The following is a 16,197-nucleotide window of genomic DNA, read 5'->3' as shown; positions in this document are numbered from 1 at the left end:
TCGACATGTACAGATATAACTGGTTAAAAACTAATCATTCTGCACTTTTGTGTTTTGATCTATAAAGATATAAATTAATTAAATAATTGTTTCATTGTTTATTCATTTGAAATGCTAGAATGAAATTCTCAGCCATCTCCCAAAAGAACGAAATGAGTTTCTTTTGAGAAACCTACATGTTTTAGATTGAGATTTTGAGCTCACTAAATATAGTTTAGGATAGGATTTCAAGATATGGTGTCATTATTCTGTCATGGAAATTCTAGCTTTTCCTTGTAGCAGAGCATCAGAAGATAATGCAGCAATCTGTGACATCTGTCCAAGAGGCCCAGAGCTATGTAAAAAGTGATTGCAGTGAAACCTGAAAGCATGCATAACTCACCTGGTTTCATTACAAACTCAAAACCCTGAGCTGTTTCATCAAAAGGTTCACTCTTGTTCACAAACCTTTGGAGTGAGTTTGGGCCAATTTATGACTTTAACTAAGTCCCATGGAATTTACAGTATGACGCAAAATTAGATGACATCTGGTGGTTTTAACTTAAATGTCACTGAGACAAGCAAGTTTCCATATTACAGATGTTATCACAGAAATTGTTTGTGGAAATTAAGTGTGCAGTTGCACACATTTTTGCATTTGTTGCTAGTTCCTCAGGCCCAGTTGAGTTCTGCTTGACACAAGACCTCAATGGAATAAAAAAGCATTTTAGTGAGGCTGATCGTCTTGTGCATGAGGTTTAGAAAATTAGCCCAGACTTGCTAGAATACATTTTACATCAGAGCAGTTCATTGTTACGGTGTGTAGAAAAGGTTATAATTGACTGACTGAGTGGCAAAGTATAAAGTGTTTATGAGGTGGAGTGAGGTAGAGAAAACAAGAAAACTGAAATTGTGCATATAAGAGAGGCTCTAATAACTAGGGCTGTCGATTAATCGCAATTAACTCATGCGATTAACTCAAAAAATTAATCATGATTAAAAAAATTAATTGTGATCAATCACACTGTTAAACAATAGAATACCAATTGAAATTTAGTAAATATTTTTGGATGTTTTTCTACATTTTCAAATATATTGATTTCTATTACAACACAGAATACAAAGTGTAAAGTGCTCACTTTATATTAATATTTTTATTACAAATATTTGCACTGTAAAAATGATAAAAGAAATAGTATTTTTCAATTCAAATCATACAAGTACTGTAGTGCAATCTCTTTATTGTGAAATTGTAACTTACAAATGTAGGGTTTTTTGTTACATAACTGCACTCAAAAACAAAACAATTTAAAACTTTAGAGCCTACAAGTCCACTCAGTCCTACTTCTTGTTCAGCCAATCGCTAAGACAAACAAGTTTGTTTACATTTATGGGAGTTACTGCTGCCTGCTTCTTATTTACAATGTCACCTGAAAATGAGAACAGGCTTTCGCATGGTACTTTCATAGCCGACATTGCAAGGTATTTACGTGCCAGATATGCTAAACATTCGTATGCCCCTTCATGCTTCACCACCATTCCAGAGGACATGCCTCCATGCTGGTAACGCTTGTTAAAAAAATAATGCATTAATTAAATTTGTGACTGAACTCCTTAGGTGAGAATTGTATGTCTCCTGTTCTGTTTTACCTGCATTCTGCCATATATTTCATGTTATAGCAGTCTTGGATGATGACCCAGCACATGTTGTTCGTTTTAAGAACACTTTCACAGCAGATTTGACAAAACGCAAAGAAGGTACCAATGTGAGATTTTTAAAAATAGCTACAGCACTCGACCCAAGGCTTAAGAATCTGAAGTACCGTCCAAAATCTGAGAGGGACGAGGTGTGGAGCATGCTTTCAGAAGTCTTAAAAGAGCAACACTCCGATACGGAAACTACAGAACCTGAACCACTAAAAAAGAAAATCAACCTTCTGCTGGTGGCATCTGATTCAGATGAGATTGTTATCGAGCAGAACCCTTCATCAGCATGGACGCATGTCCCCTGGAATGGTGGTTGAAGCATGAAGGGACATATGAATATTTAGCGCATCTGGCACATAAATATCTTGCGACGCCGGCTACAACAGTGCCATGCGAACACCTGTTCTCACTTTCAGGTGACATTGTAAACAAGAAGTGGGCAGCATTATCGCCTGCAAATTGTAACCAAACTTGTTTATCTGAGCGATTGGCTGACATAAGACTGAAGTAGGACTTCTAGGCGCGAAAGTTTTACATTGTTTTATTTTTGAATGCAGTTTTTTTTGTACATAATTCTACATTTGCAAGTTCAACTTTCATTATAAAGAGATTGCACTACAATACCTGTATTAGGTGAATTGAAAAATACTATTTCTTTTGGTTTTTACAGTGCAAATATTTGTAATAAAAAATAAATATAAAGTGAGCACTGTACAGTTTGTATTCTATTATAATTGAAATCAATATATTTGAAAATGTAGAAAACATCCACAAATATTTAAATAAATGGTATTCTATTATTGTTTAACAGTGCCATTAATCACAATTAATTTTTTTAATTGCTTGACAGCCCTACTAATAACCAAAACTTCTTGAATTACCAGTGGAATTTGTGCAGTCATCAAAGAAAAACATGCTTTGGAGGCTTTGCTCATGCAGCTGCACTAGGCCCCATACTGGCCATCAAAGCAGCCCAGCAAGAGATGGTATGAAAGTCAGGAATTTGAATCTTTGGGGCAGGCATACTGTAGTGAATGCAAAATTTCAAAGTTCCGTGCTACACAGGGAAAAACAGAAAGATAAAATAGGGGTAGATCTCTAAGGAACAAACAAAAGTGCTGAAAGATCACATAAAATAAATTTTACAATGGTTTAGCTGCTTTTTAACTTTTTATACCTAACATTACAGCAGCTTACATATTATGGAGTCACTGGTCATGACTGCACAGTTAACGTTGATTCAAAAATTTAAAATCTTCATTTGAATAAATAAAATGGAAAAAACCCAAACACAGAAAGTAAACTTTAAACAATAATTTATTTTTTCCTGATTGTCTGATGAAAATTGGTTTGATACAGAAAGAATAGTAAGTAGCAAAATTACCAATTTTTATAATTTTGGGGAGGTCTTTCACCACCTTTTGGACAGCTTTTGCAAAAAAAACAAAAGCACTCTGAAATCTGTGACTTGCACCACATGCTGCTCCTCATATGCTGATAAATACAGTATCAGTTATACCTAGGTGATGTTTGTATCATGATTTTAAGATTTTTCTTCATAATGGGAAAGAAACATGCCACTCTTGTCCCACCATATTTGGCCTTACACAGCTACTTAGGCTTGGTCTACACTACCCCCCCTAATTCGAACTAAGGTACGCAACTTCAGCTACGTGAATAACGTAGCTGAAGTTCGAAGTACCTTATTTCGAATTAGTTCAAACTTACCTTGGTCCACACTCGGCAGGCAGGCTCCCCCGTCGACTCCGCGGTACTCCTCTCGGCGAGCTGGAGTACCGCAGTCGACGGCGAGCACTTCCGGGTTCGACTTATCGCGTCCAGACTAGACGCGATAAGTCGAACCCAGAAGTTCGATTTCCAGCCGTCGAACTTGCCGGTAAGTGTAGCCAAGGCCTTAGAAAAGACGGTTACTCACCGTTGTAACTGTTGTTCTTCGAGATGTGTTGCTCATATCCATTCCATTAGGTGTGTGCGCGCCGCGTGCACGATCGTCGGAAGATTTTTACCCTAGCAACACCGGCGGGTCGGCTGTGGAGCCCCCTAGAGTGGCGCCTTCATGGCGCTGAATATATACCCCAGCCGACCCGGCGCCCCCTCAGTTCCTTCTTGCCGGCTACTCCGACAGTGGGGACGGAGGGCGGGTTTGGAATGGATATGAGCAACACATCTCGAAGAACAACAGTTACAACGGTGAGTAACCGTCTTTTCTTCTTCGAGTGCTTGCTCATATCCATTCCATTAGGTGACTCCCAAGCCCAACTTAGGTGGTGGGGTCGGAGTGAGACATTGCTGTGTGCAAAACTGCTGATCCGAAGGCAGCATCGTCCCTGGACTGCTGCACTAGTGCATAGTGAGCCGTAAACGTGTGGACTGACGACCAAACCGCAGCTCTACAAATGTCCTGGATCGGAACTTGCGCCAGGAAAGCCGTCGAGGAAGCTTGGGCCCTCGTGGAGTGAGCGGTGAGGTGTGGTACTGAGACACCTGCCAGGTCGTAGCAAGTCCGGATGCAAGACGTAATCCAGGAGGATAGGCGTTGTGAGGAGACCGGTGAGCCTTTCATTCGGTCGGCCACTGCAACGAAGAGTTGCGTCGTCTTTCTAAAGTGCCTTGTGCGGTCAATATAGAAAGCCAGGGCCCTGCGTACGTCCAGAGAATGCAAACGTTGATCCTGGCGAGTAGCATGTGGTTTAGGGTGAAAAACCGGGAGAAATATATCCTGGTTGATATGAAATGGAGAAACCACTTTAGGGAGAAAGGCAGGATGTGGACGAAGCTGCACTTTATCCTTGTGGAAAACTGTGTAAGGGGGCTCGGATGTAAGCGCCCTGAGTTCAGAAACGCGCCTTGCTGAGGTGATGGCTACGAGGAAGGCTGTCTTCCAGGACAGGTACAGAAGTGAACAGGTGGCCAGTGGCTCGAATGGAGGACCTGTGAGCTTGGAGAGAACCAGGTTGAGGTCCCACGTCGGAACGGGGTGACGTTGTTGTGGGTACATCCGGTCTAAGCCCTTGAGGAATCTAACGACCATCGGGTTAGAGAATACCGAGGACGCGAGTTCCCCTGGATGGAAGGCCGATATAGCGGCCAGGTGAACTCTAATTGAAGATATCGCCAACCCGTGCTGTTTTAGGGAGAGGAGATATTCCAAAATGAGAGGGATAGGTGCGTGCAACGGGGACGTGGCTCGCTGTTCGCACCAACAGGAGAACCGCTTCCACTTGGCCAAGTATGTGGTCCGTGTTGAGGGCTTCCTACTGCTCAGCAGAATCTGTTGGACAGAGTGAGAACACTGTTGCTCTGCCTGGGTGAACCATGGAGCAGCCACGCCGTGAGGTGGAGTGATTGCAGGTCGGGGTGACGCAGCCGGCCGTGGTTCTGCGTGATGAGATCCGGATACAACGGAAGCGGGATCGGTGTCTGAACCGAGAGTTCCAGCAGCGTGGTGTACCAATGTTGTCTCGGCCACGCTGGAGCGACCAGAATTACCTGTGCCTGGTCTCTGCGCAATTTGAGCAGTACCTTGTGGACCAGAGGAAACGGAGGGAAGGCATAAAACAGGTGGTCTTTCCAGGGAAGGAGAAACGCATCCGAGAGGGAGCCTGGGGCTCGACCTTGCAGGGAGCAGAACACGTGGCACTTCCTGTTGTCTCGAGATGCAAACAGGTCTATCTGGGGAAACCCCCACTTCTGGAAGACGGAATGTATGATGTCCGGACGGATAGACCACTCGTGCGTTTGAAAGGACCTGCTGAGTCGGTCCGCTAAAGTGTTCTGGACTCCAGGGAGGAACGATGCCGTGAGATGGATTGAGTGGGCGATGCAGAAGTCCCACAGGCGAATGGCCTCTTGGCATAGAATTGACGAACGTGCTCCTCCTTGCTTGTTGATGTAAAACATGGCCGTGGTGTTGTCGGTGAGAACTAACACACAGCGGCCCCGTAGGAGATTGAGAAATGCCTGGCACGCCAGGCGCACCGCCATCAGTTCCCGAACATTGATGTGTAGGGCTAGCTGAGGTGCAGTCCACAGGCCCTGGGTATGGTGCTCGTTGAGATGGGCGCCCCAACCCAGAGATGAAGCGTCTGTGACCAGATGCAGAGAGGGTTGTGGGGCGTGAAACGGCATCCCTTCGCAAACCACATTGTGATCTAGCCACCATGTGAGGGAGGTCAGGACCGAGTTCGGGATTGTGACCACCATATTCAGGCTGTCCCGATGTGGGCGGTATATTGATGACACCCAGGTCTGGAGTGGGCGAAGCCGAAGTCTGGCATGCCTGGTTACGTACGTGCAGGAAGCCATGTGACCCAGCAGGGTAAGGCACGACCTCACCGTGGTAGTTGGGAAGGCCTTGAGTCCTTGGATGAGGCTCGTGATGGTGCAAAAGCGATTGTCTGGCAGGATGGCTTGTGCGCGTCTGGAGTCTAGAACCGCACCGATGAATTCTATTCTCTGGGTAGGTTCTAGAGTGGATTTGACCTTGTTGAGTAGGATACCCAACTTGTTGAATGTGCGCACTATTATGTGGACGTGATCGCGAACTTGTTCCTTGGTGCGACCGCGTACCAGCCAGTCGTCTAGGTACGGGAACACTTGTATCCCTTGCCGACGAAGGTACGCTGCCACGACAGCCATACATTTCGTGAAGACCCGTGGGGCCGAAGATAGGCCGAAGGGAAGGACTGCAAATTGGTAGTGCACCCTGTTTACCACGAATCGGAGGAAGCGTCTGTGAGGCGGGTAAATAGCAATGTGAAAGTATGCGTCTTTCATGTCGAGGGCGGCAAACCAGTCTCCAGGATCGAGGGAAGGGATAATGGCCCCCAGAGAGACCATGCGGAACTTCAACTTTACTACGAATTTGTTGAGTCCGCGCAAGTCCAAGATGGGTCGCAGACCTCCTTTGGACTTGGGGATGAGGAAGTAACGGGAATAGAATCCCCTGCCCCTTAAATCCACTGGAACCTCCTCTATAGCCCCCATGGCGAGGAGCGTAGAGACTTCCTGTATAAGAAGTTGCTCGTGAGAAGGGTCCCTGAAGAGGGACGGGGAAGGGGGGGAGGAGGGGGGAAATGAAGAAAACTGGATAGCGTATCCCCTCTCCACCGTGCGGAGGACCCAACGGTCCGAAGTTATAAGGGACCAAGCACGGTGGAAGTGGGAGAGGCGATCCCGAAAGGAGGGGGCTGGATCCTGGGGGATGAGTGGGGCGCCGTCCTCGACCGCACCTTCAAAAGTTTTGCCTGGGGCCTGAAGGTGGTCTAGGTGGCCCCTGGTTCTGGCCAGGTTGAGGGCCGGTCCACCTTCTTCTACCACCTCGCCCTCGCCTCCGGGCCGAGTCCTGTCTCTGACGAGGCGGGGGGGGGTAGAAGCGCTGAGGCTGCGGCCTAAACGGCCTGCGCTGGGGGCCCACAACATGCATCCCCAGGGAGCGCATGATTGTTCTCGAGTCCTTGAGGCTCTGCAGGCGAGAGTCCGTCTTATCCGAGAACAATCCATGACCCTCAAAAGGCAGATCTTGTAGGGTTTGCTGCAGCTCCGGAGGCAAACCCGAAACCTGAAGCCAGGAGATCCTGCGCATAGCGATACCCGAAGCCAGGGTCCTCGCCGCTGAGTCTGCAATGTCCAAGGAGGCTTGCAAGGAGGTCCGAGCCACCTTCTTGCCCTCCTCTACCATGGCTCCAAACTCCTCCCTGGACTCTTGGGGAATCAACTCCTTAAACTTCCCCATAGAGTTCCAGGAGTTGAAATTGTAGCGGCTCAGTAGCGCCTGTTGGTTCGCCGCTCTAAGTTGTAGCCCTCCGGCTGAGTAAACCTTGCGGCCAAACAGATCGAGCCGCTTAGCCTCTTTTGATTTAGGCGCTGCAGCCTGCTGGCCGTGGCGCTCTCGTGCATTCACTGATTCCACCACCAGTGAACACGGTTGGGGGTGGGTATACAAGTACCCACAGTCCTTAGACGGGACAAAGTATTTTCTTTCCACCCCTCTCGCTGTGGGTGGAATGGAGGCAGGGGTTTGCCATATCGTATCCGCATTTGTTTGGATCGTGCGGATCAGAGGTAACGCCACCCTCGATGGGGCATCTGCTCCAAGGATATTCACGATCGGGTCGTGAACCTCCAGTATCTCTTCCACCTGTAGGTCCATGTTACGGGCCATCCTACGCAGGAGATCCTGGTGAGCCCGAAGATCTATCGGAGGGGGACCCGTACAGGAAGTGCCCGCCACTGCCTCATCCGGAGAGGAGGAAGAGGATGCCTCCGGTGGCACTGGATCCAAGGGGGGGTCCTGATCCCCCTGCTCTTGGGCCGGGGCATCACCTGCACTTGGGTCCATGTCGGGTGGTGTGGACACTGAAGCCTCCATGCCCCCTGGCGGAGGCCGAGAGATGGTGGACTCCGGGGCCCTTCTAACGGAGTGACCCGAGCGAGAGGTCGAAGCTATTGGAGCCCCTTGCGCCTGATGGTACGCCCACGGGGTCCAAAACGACCAGTGAGATGGTCCATGAGAGTGGTCCTCTGCCATCTCCTGCCAATGGCCCAAGTTTCGTTCCTCGGCTTGCCCTTGAGGGGGATATGCCGATCTCGACAGGTCCTCCGAGGAGCGAGACACCGATCTTGACGGCCATGGCGGTGCCGCGAGAGATGAAACGAGCCCCGTGGGCTGTGGTGCCGCACGGTGCCGGTCTGGAGATGACCTATCTCTGCGCGGTGCCGGCGATCGGTGCCGGGACCGCGACCGGTGCCGATGACCTCGTCGGTGCCGGGAGTCGGATCTGGACCTCGACGAGGACCTGGAGTATGCCCGGTGCCGGGAGCGGCCCCTCGACGTCGAGCGTCGACCGTGGCGGTGCCGAGAACTACGTCTCGACGTTGATCGGTGCCGACGATCATAGCGGTGCCGAGACGTAGAGCGGTGCCGCGAAGAAGATCTTGGCCGCGAGTACGACCGGTGCCGAGACGATACTCGGTGCCGGGACTGCGAGCGGCGTGGGGACCTGCTTCGGGACCTGGATCGGTGCCGAGGTTCCAGCCCTTGTGATGGAGGGCGCATCAAGGCAGGTTTCCCCCTCGACTGGACCGGACGAGTCAACGGTGCCGTCGGTGCCGGTGGTTGAGGCGGTGCCGGCTCCGTGAGAGCTATTAAGTCTCTCGCCGCCGCGAAGGTCTCTGGCGTCGACGGGAGGCACTGTATCACCGCCGGCCTCGGTGGAGACGCCGTCTGCACCGGACTCAACGGCCTCGGCGCCGGAGTCGACGGTGCTGGAGGCACCTGTTTCCGGTGCTCCACCGGCGTACGCGGCTCTACCCCCGGCACTGGGGGAGCCAGCGTCTTCGGCACGGAAGTCCCCGTCTTATGGGCTTTCTTATGCCCTGGGGATAATGACCGGCGCCGAGGCACTTGCCGTGCTTGCGGTGCCGACGAGGTCCGGTGCCGGGAAGGCTCATCTGACGCCACTCGCGTGGTCGTCATGGCCGGTGCCGCCGGGGCACTGCGCACCGAGGCGCAAGGTGCCGGGGCTTGACTTGTGGATGGAGCGTCCGGAGTAAGTGCCGCCTCCATCAGGAGTTGCCGGAGCCGAAAGTCCCGCTCCTTCTTGGTCCTTGGTCTGAAGGCCTTACAGATCTTGCACTTATCTGTTTGATGGGACTCTCCCAGGCACTTCAGACAGGAGTCGTGCGGGTCGCTCGTGGGCATAGGCTTAGCGCAGGAGGCGCACAGCTTGAAGCCGGGAGCGTTGGGCATGAGCCCGGCCCCGCGGCCGGGGGAGAAAGGGGGAGACGACCCCCTTAATCCCCTGAACTATTAAAACAACTAGACAACTTTTAAAACTACAACACTAGGACTATAACTATAACTATAACTACGAATAATGAAGTAAGCTAGGGAGAGTGGAGAACAGCTAAGCAGCGCTCCACAGTTCCAACGACCGTCAGGGGCGGTAAGAAGGAACTGAGGGGGCGCCGGGTCGGCTGGGGTATATATTCAGCGCCATGAAGGCGCCACTCTAGGGGGCTCCACAGCCGACCCGCCGGTGTTGCTAGGGTAAAAATCTTCCGACGATCGTGCACGCGGCGCGCACACACCTAATGGAATGGATATGAGCAAGCACTCGAAGAAGAATAAAATTATGACTCTGCGGGAGTTGGAGGCAAACATTTAACAGCAACCTCAGCAATGTTAAGGCAGAATAACTTCCTAAGTGTATTAAATATGACAGTTAAATGTGCCAATTTGTTGATAGAAAAGCATTTTAGCCATTGTTAAGGTTTTGCACCGAATTTTGAGTTTGATGAAGTTGGAGTCATATTGTTTTTCAGTATCTGCATGGAGGTGGAAGTGAAAGCCTTATGGAGTGTTGGAGTATGTTATCAATATCGCTGTAGGTTATATGAGAGTGGCAAGGAATGCAGGAGACTTTTCCCTTAACTTGCTTTTTGGATTCTAAATTGGTGGGAGTGTGTCCTGATTCAACCTTAACTGTCACTGAATGATGTTTCTGTGCATTTATTTTAATAGAAGAATGTGTTCTGATATAAACAAGCTTTAAAAAAATCTTTGTATTAAACAGATGTTAATGTAGTTGAGATTTAACATGCACAAAAGATGACAAATTGAGTTATAATTCTCATAGCAAGGGTAACTTGGTCCCCTTGCGCAAATGTAGTATTTTGTGCTATGCTATATAGTGTTAACTTACATGACTTGATAGAATGTATGTTATGTGATAGATGACTGCATTAGGTTTGATGTGATTATCCAAATTTTGAGCCTCCTGGCAATCTCAACAGTAATATTACATTGGCAGGTTTTTTGCATTTAAGTTTTTGGTTAAAAATGAAAAAGGAAGAACCGTGATTCCTATAATAAATGTTTTATGCATGAAACTCACAACTCCTTCTCCCCCCCTCCCCACAAAGCATATGTAAATTGGAGCCTAGTGGTTGGGGGTGGATATAATCCATACCCCCAACTTCTCTGCACCCCTCCCTAGTCATTGATGCAGCCTTCAAGCTGGAGTAGCCGTTGCTGTACTTTGTCCCACACAGGGGTGTTTCTGTTATTGGGATCCATGTAAGCAGAGCTCCAGTAACCCCTCCCCCTGGCCTGCCCACCAACATATTTTGAGCCACCTCAAAGCCCTTCTGCACAGTAGATATGGAGGCTGCCCTCCTCACCCAAGAGGGATACTACCGGTCTTCTGTGATGTAACACCTGACAGTGACCTTTCTCCAACAAGTGGAATTTTACCCCGTTTGCATTTGTTTCAATCAAAGAGTCAAACCCACTGAATACAGAGTGTATTTATTTGAAAGGTCTGACATGTATTTTGAATCCTGTCATGAATGTATTTTTCTGTGAATGTGTAGCTATCCCAGGGATCGGCAACCTTTGGCACATGGCTTGCCAGGGTAAGCACCCTGGCGGGCCGGGCCGGTTTGTTTACCTGCCGCGTCCTCAGGTTTGGCTGATCGCGGCTCCCACTGGCCGCGGGTCACTGCTCCAGGCCAATGGGGGCGGCAGGAAGAGGCGTCCAGCACATCCCTCGGCCCCCGCCGCTTTCCGCAGCCCCCATTGGCCTGGAGCGGCAAACCGCTGCCAGTGGGAGCCGCGATCGGACGAACCTGCGAACACGGCAGGTAAACAAACCGGCCCGGCCCACCAGGGTGCTTACCCTGGCGAGCGGCGTGCCAAAGGTTGCCGATCCCTGAGCTATCCACATATAGGCTTACTCATGCCAGCTGCTATCTGGCAATCAGTGCATAGTTAATTCAGAAAGGAAAGTAACATACTGCACTCAAGCACCATACTGTTACATTTTGTTACTTCTTTATTTCTCAACCAGCGATTTTCACACATGAGAAATCAGTGTTCCTTAATAATAATACACACTTGCTCCATTTAACTGTTAAAACAAAACCTTGTTTGTTACCCAAGTGAAAAATGCATTTAAATAACTTTTAAAAAAAACTAACAAGATTTGTAACGCTTTCTGAAGAAAACATGCAACTTTGGGCTAAAAGTAAAGCTATGCAAAACACCTGTATCAAATGTCCACTAGTAAAGTGGTTTAGTAGCTCATAACTTTGAGCTATTTTGAGGTTATTAAGCACACTGGTAGAACAAACTAAAAAATATAGTGAGCTATTATAATTATAGGGCCCAGTCTGATCCCCACTGAAGTCGATTGGAGTTAACCTATTAGCAGAGACCCCCTAGCTACATACCATAGCAGGTGAAGTGCCAGAACTTGTAGGTTCTCTAGAGCATGAGCTCTTGCAAGACAACCTCCAGGCTTATTGCATAATGCCTACATTGAGAGAAGGGAAGTAGATGATTCCCAGAATGAAGATAGCAAACTGTTCCCTTGGAGGTTTAAGTTCATCAGTTTCATACCTCCACACTAACATGAAAAGGTTGTTTCATGGCAAAACCATGCTGAATCAAACTGCGGGTTCACTTTTTTCAACCATACATTACCTTGCTCTAGCTGAAGGGAAGCAGAAGAAATTTCAGCCCAATGACTAGCTTTTGAAAAAGTTAGAAGCATCTGACAGTAGGATTTTAGGCCATGTCTACACTAGAGACCGTACAGCATCACAGCTCTCTCGTCGACATAGTTAAACCACCCCCAAAGAGTGACGGTAGCTATGTTGGTGCTCCCCCCAACATAGTGCTGTCCACACTGGCGCTTCTGTCAGTGTAACTGATGTCACCCAGGAGGGTGGTTTTTCACACCCCTGAGCGACATACGTTATACCGACAAAAGTGCTAGTGTAGACATAGCCTTAGAGTGAACGTTTCTTCTTTGTTCTAAGAGAGACAAGGTGGGTAAGGTAATATGTTTTATTGGACCAACTTCTGTTGGTGAGAGAGACAAGATTTTGAGCTACACAGAGCTCTTCTTCAGGTCTGGGAAAAGTACTCAGATTGTCATAGCTGAATACAAGGTGGAACAAATTGTTTACCATAAGTAGTTAATACATATGTCAAGGGACCATTCAAGGTGAAGTGGCCCATTAACACCCCTCCAGTCATAGGGGGAAAAGGAAGGGAGGGGAGAAAGGCAGCTGGTGTGTGGGGTTGTTCATGGATTATAGATGTGATAAGCCCCAAGGAGCTTACAGTCAGGATAGTGTCTGTCTGTTATATTCAGCAGCAGGTACAGTTCGTGCATAACATCCACTGGTGAAGTGGTTTAGCAGCCCATAACTGTGATCTTGGGGTAATTCCCAACCAGCCACACACTAGTGGTGGAGACCCCAAATATAGGCCTTCATTCAGCAAGGTACTTAAGCATGTGAACACTACTCATGCACTTAAAGTTACGCATAAGCTTGATTGCTGAATCAGGGCAATAGTGATTTATTTTAATTACAGAGCATAATCTTGCTCCCAATCAAGTCAAGTGTAGTTTTTCCACTGACTTCAGTGGAAAAATGTTCCAGGCCTAACCTGAGAACAAGAACTACAGGTAAGTAATTTTCTTCATTTTATAGGCGGGAAACAGCTTTTTCCAGATTACAAACATTCATTCAAATATATGTAGTGCAGAGCTGTGATGGCAAGATATATTCTGTGTCATTTTCAGAGATTCCAGTGGGTAGTGTAGGTGTTGTTTTGACAAACATTATGAAGCAAGGAAAGGAATTCAAATCTACAACATACTTACCCTTTATTTTTAAATCCTATTTACCAGAACTCTCCCAGTAATATGAGCATGAGTAATCAGCCTGGCACTCCCAGAGATGATGGTGAAATGGGTGGAAATTTCCTAAACCCTTTTCAGAGTGAGAGTGTAAGTATTTCTTTGACTATTTTGTTATATGACAGGTACTCAATCCCAGGATCTTTTCAGGAAAAGCAGTTGTATCTTTAATACAATTTTTGTCTATATTTTTACAAGTCCCTAATATTATAATATTGATCTGCTCAACAAAAATTGTGCTAAATAATATCAAGGATTGAATTTAAACTTTAAAAGCCAGGAGGCAGAGAGTTACTTCAGAAATTCCATCCCTAACTTAAGTGGTCAGTACATAACAAAAGTAAGATGCACAGGAGTAATAATTATCCTAGAGTCAGGCATACCATATGCATATTCAGAAATGCATGATGAGATGTGCATTTGTCAGTCAAACTCTGAACAGCGTAGTTGATCCTCATATTCTGTTAATCTTTCCAAAGTGGTCTCTCAGTTTCTGACTGCCCAATCTTTGACCCCTTGGGTAGTATGTTTTCCAGAGTAGGAATGTCTTTCAGAACTGTATCTACACTGAAAGCACATAGTTAGATCACTAAGAAATCTAAAAGACTTATTATTTCATAAAACATGACATGGTTTTAGGTCTAGAAAAACAAAGATGCCCTCTAGTGTTCATTCTGTGACAATTAAAACTCTTAAAAATGCTGAGTGGTTGAGGCTAAGCAAAAAATTATTTAAAATACTTTCCAAAGTAAGTAAAGACCAAAATGTTCATGGCCAGGTGCCTCAAGTTAGATTTCTAAATCCCCATTTAACCTCCTAAATAGAAGTGTCCTGATTTTTCAGAAGTGCTGAGTGGCTTCAACGCTTCTGTTCTTAGTGGCATTCACTGCTGTCAGAAGTGAGTACAACTCTATTAATTTAGCCGGGTATCTATGAAGATTAAACATACTTTCTCCTGTTCATACCAAGGTCAATTGGCATGGCAAGTTTCATGAAAATCAGACTGAATTTTTGTTTTGCTTTTTCGGTAGACATTAACATGAGTGTGAAGAAAAAGCAATTTTTTTACATTTTAGCTACAGTATGTGTTTCTTTATGAAGAGGGCATCTTTGAATTATTTGAAATGGTAGGGAAAATGACTTTGTACAAAATGTCTTCAGAAAAAGAGTGATGTTTCAAAATTTGCAAAAGAACAATAACCAAAATTCCCCCATCAAGTTTGATCCTGTATAGTCAAGATAGTGCTTTACTCGATGCAGACAGTCCAGACAATCTGAAAGCTCAGACAGAGCCCAGTTCACCAAACCAAACTCATTAAAAGAATGATATATACTATCAGTAATACGCCACAGAAAATTAGTTTTCTCAGACACTTACTGTATGCTTAATGCTCCTGGCTGCTGTTTTCCTACTTGAATGAATCCATGACTTGACTTTCCTAACATTTTGCTAGAATTGTATTTCTAGATACCAGTAACAAGCCAAAGGTTAGTCTCCTGGGGCTCTGTCATTCTTTCTCTGCCACTTATCTACCGCTTCCTTTCCTAGCTTCTTAGAATGGATATTATTATTAGGCCAAATCCTGGGGTCCCTGCTCAGGCAAATTCCCATTAAATTCACCAGGAATTTGCTTGAAAATAAGGGCAGCATGTTAATAACAATAATACAAATTAATAACGAATATAGTATTTTATCTGTATACAACACAGAACAATATATATTCACTGCCACAACTTCTTCCGGAGGGATGAGCACTTTGGCCACAGTCCAGCACAGCAGTTAAGTAGATGCTTAACTTTGAACATCTGAGTGGGCCCATTCAGTGACTGCTCACATACTTAAAATTAAGCGCATGCTTAATTGCTTTCCAGGATCAGGATGAGAGGGCTCAGAAGCTGATAGGAACAAGCCCTAAATCAGACGAGACCAAACAAAGAAAATTATGAAGGTCAAAACAGATTTTCCCAATTAGTCTGTTCTAAGCATCTTGTATTAGAGAGACGATCTAACCAAAACCCTGGTTCTGAACATCCTTCAACACTGGGAAAAGGTCAGATACAAACTCCTGGGCTGTGGGTCATTTCTAATTATATATCATTTGTAGAAAGGCAAAATTAATATTTAGCACTATCTCACACCAGGTTCAACAATACCAATATGTTTATATCCAGACATTTCCCCCTACATAAAGGACTTTAAGCTAATGAAATATTTCTTCAGCCTGCAAGTTCCAGGTAAAATAAGAATTAAAATGTGTATCTCTTGGAGGTTTTGTGGTATCTGATTAGTAACTTGTGATGAGGTATTGTTAACTTGAGGAGGATTATAGCCTGTATCAGGGCTGCAGTTCAATTTGTATTACAATTATATTGCAGTCTAATGTAATGATTGGATTTCCAGTTTGCATAAAGAATGACCACTGAAATTTGATGCAACTAGCCTCCTAAAATCTATACTGTAGTAGCATTTAAGAGTAATCCAAAGGTCTGATTTCATTCCAGTATGTCATCTCTCCACCGCCTTTCCACCCCATATAGTGGAGAGCCCATTCAGATGGGTACCTGGTCCACAAGTTGACCTTCTACCAGGCCCCCAAGATGTCTAAGTGAAGGGAATGGTAGAGCACCCAAGGAAATGCAGACAGCATTAGCCAATAGGATCCTCTGGAGCTTTAGCTGCAACTGAAAGCTGCCCTCCAATCTAGTTTTACTTATTCATCTCATAAGTTATGTTGTATTTTATAATAAATAAAGTTATATATACAATGAATGTAAA

At 46.2% G+C, this 16,197-nt stretch overlaps 1 protein-coding gene across 11 annotated transcripts in view; it reads left to right on the top strand.

The window, feature by feature from the left end:
- Positions 1-16,197, top strand: part of SSBP2 (single stranded DNA binding protein 2) — a 286,817-nt gene that overhangs the window by 254,845 nt on the left and 15,775 nt on the right. For 7 of the 11 annotated variants that reach the window (XM_065550159.1, XM_065550155.1, XM_065550156.1 and 4 more), the window contains one exon: positions 1,701-2,494. In XM_065550159.1, the coding sequence (XP_065406231.1) occupies positions 1,701-2,003 (303 nt within the window). In that variant the 3' untranslated portion in view covers positions 2,004-2,494. Of the gene's footprint in view, positions 1-1,700; positions 2,495-13,412; positions 13,512-16,197 lie in introns of those variants that run through there. The other 4 variants (XM_024104522.3, XM_005288174.5, XM_005288173.4 and 1 more) reach the window with 1 other exon arrangement.

Source organism: Chrysemys picta, chromosome 6, assembly GCF_011386835.1.
Source record: "Chrysemys picta bellii isolate R12L10 chromosome 6, ASM1138683v2, whole genome shotgun sequence".
Classification (NCBI taxonomy): domain Eukaryota; kingdom Metazoa; phylum Chordata; order Testudines; family Emydidae; genus Chrysemys; species Chrysemys picta.
The sequence above is the reverse complement of the archived record's forward strand: the minus strand, read 5'-3'. Positions and strand labels throughout refer to the sequence as shown.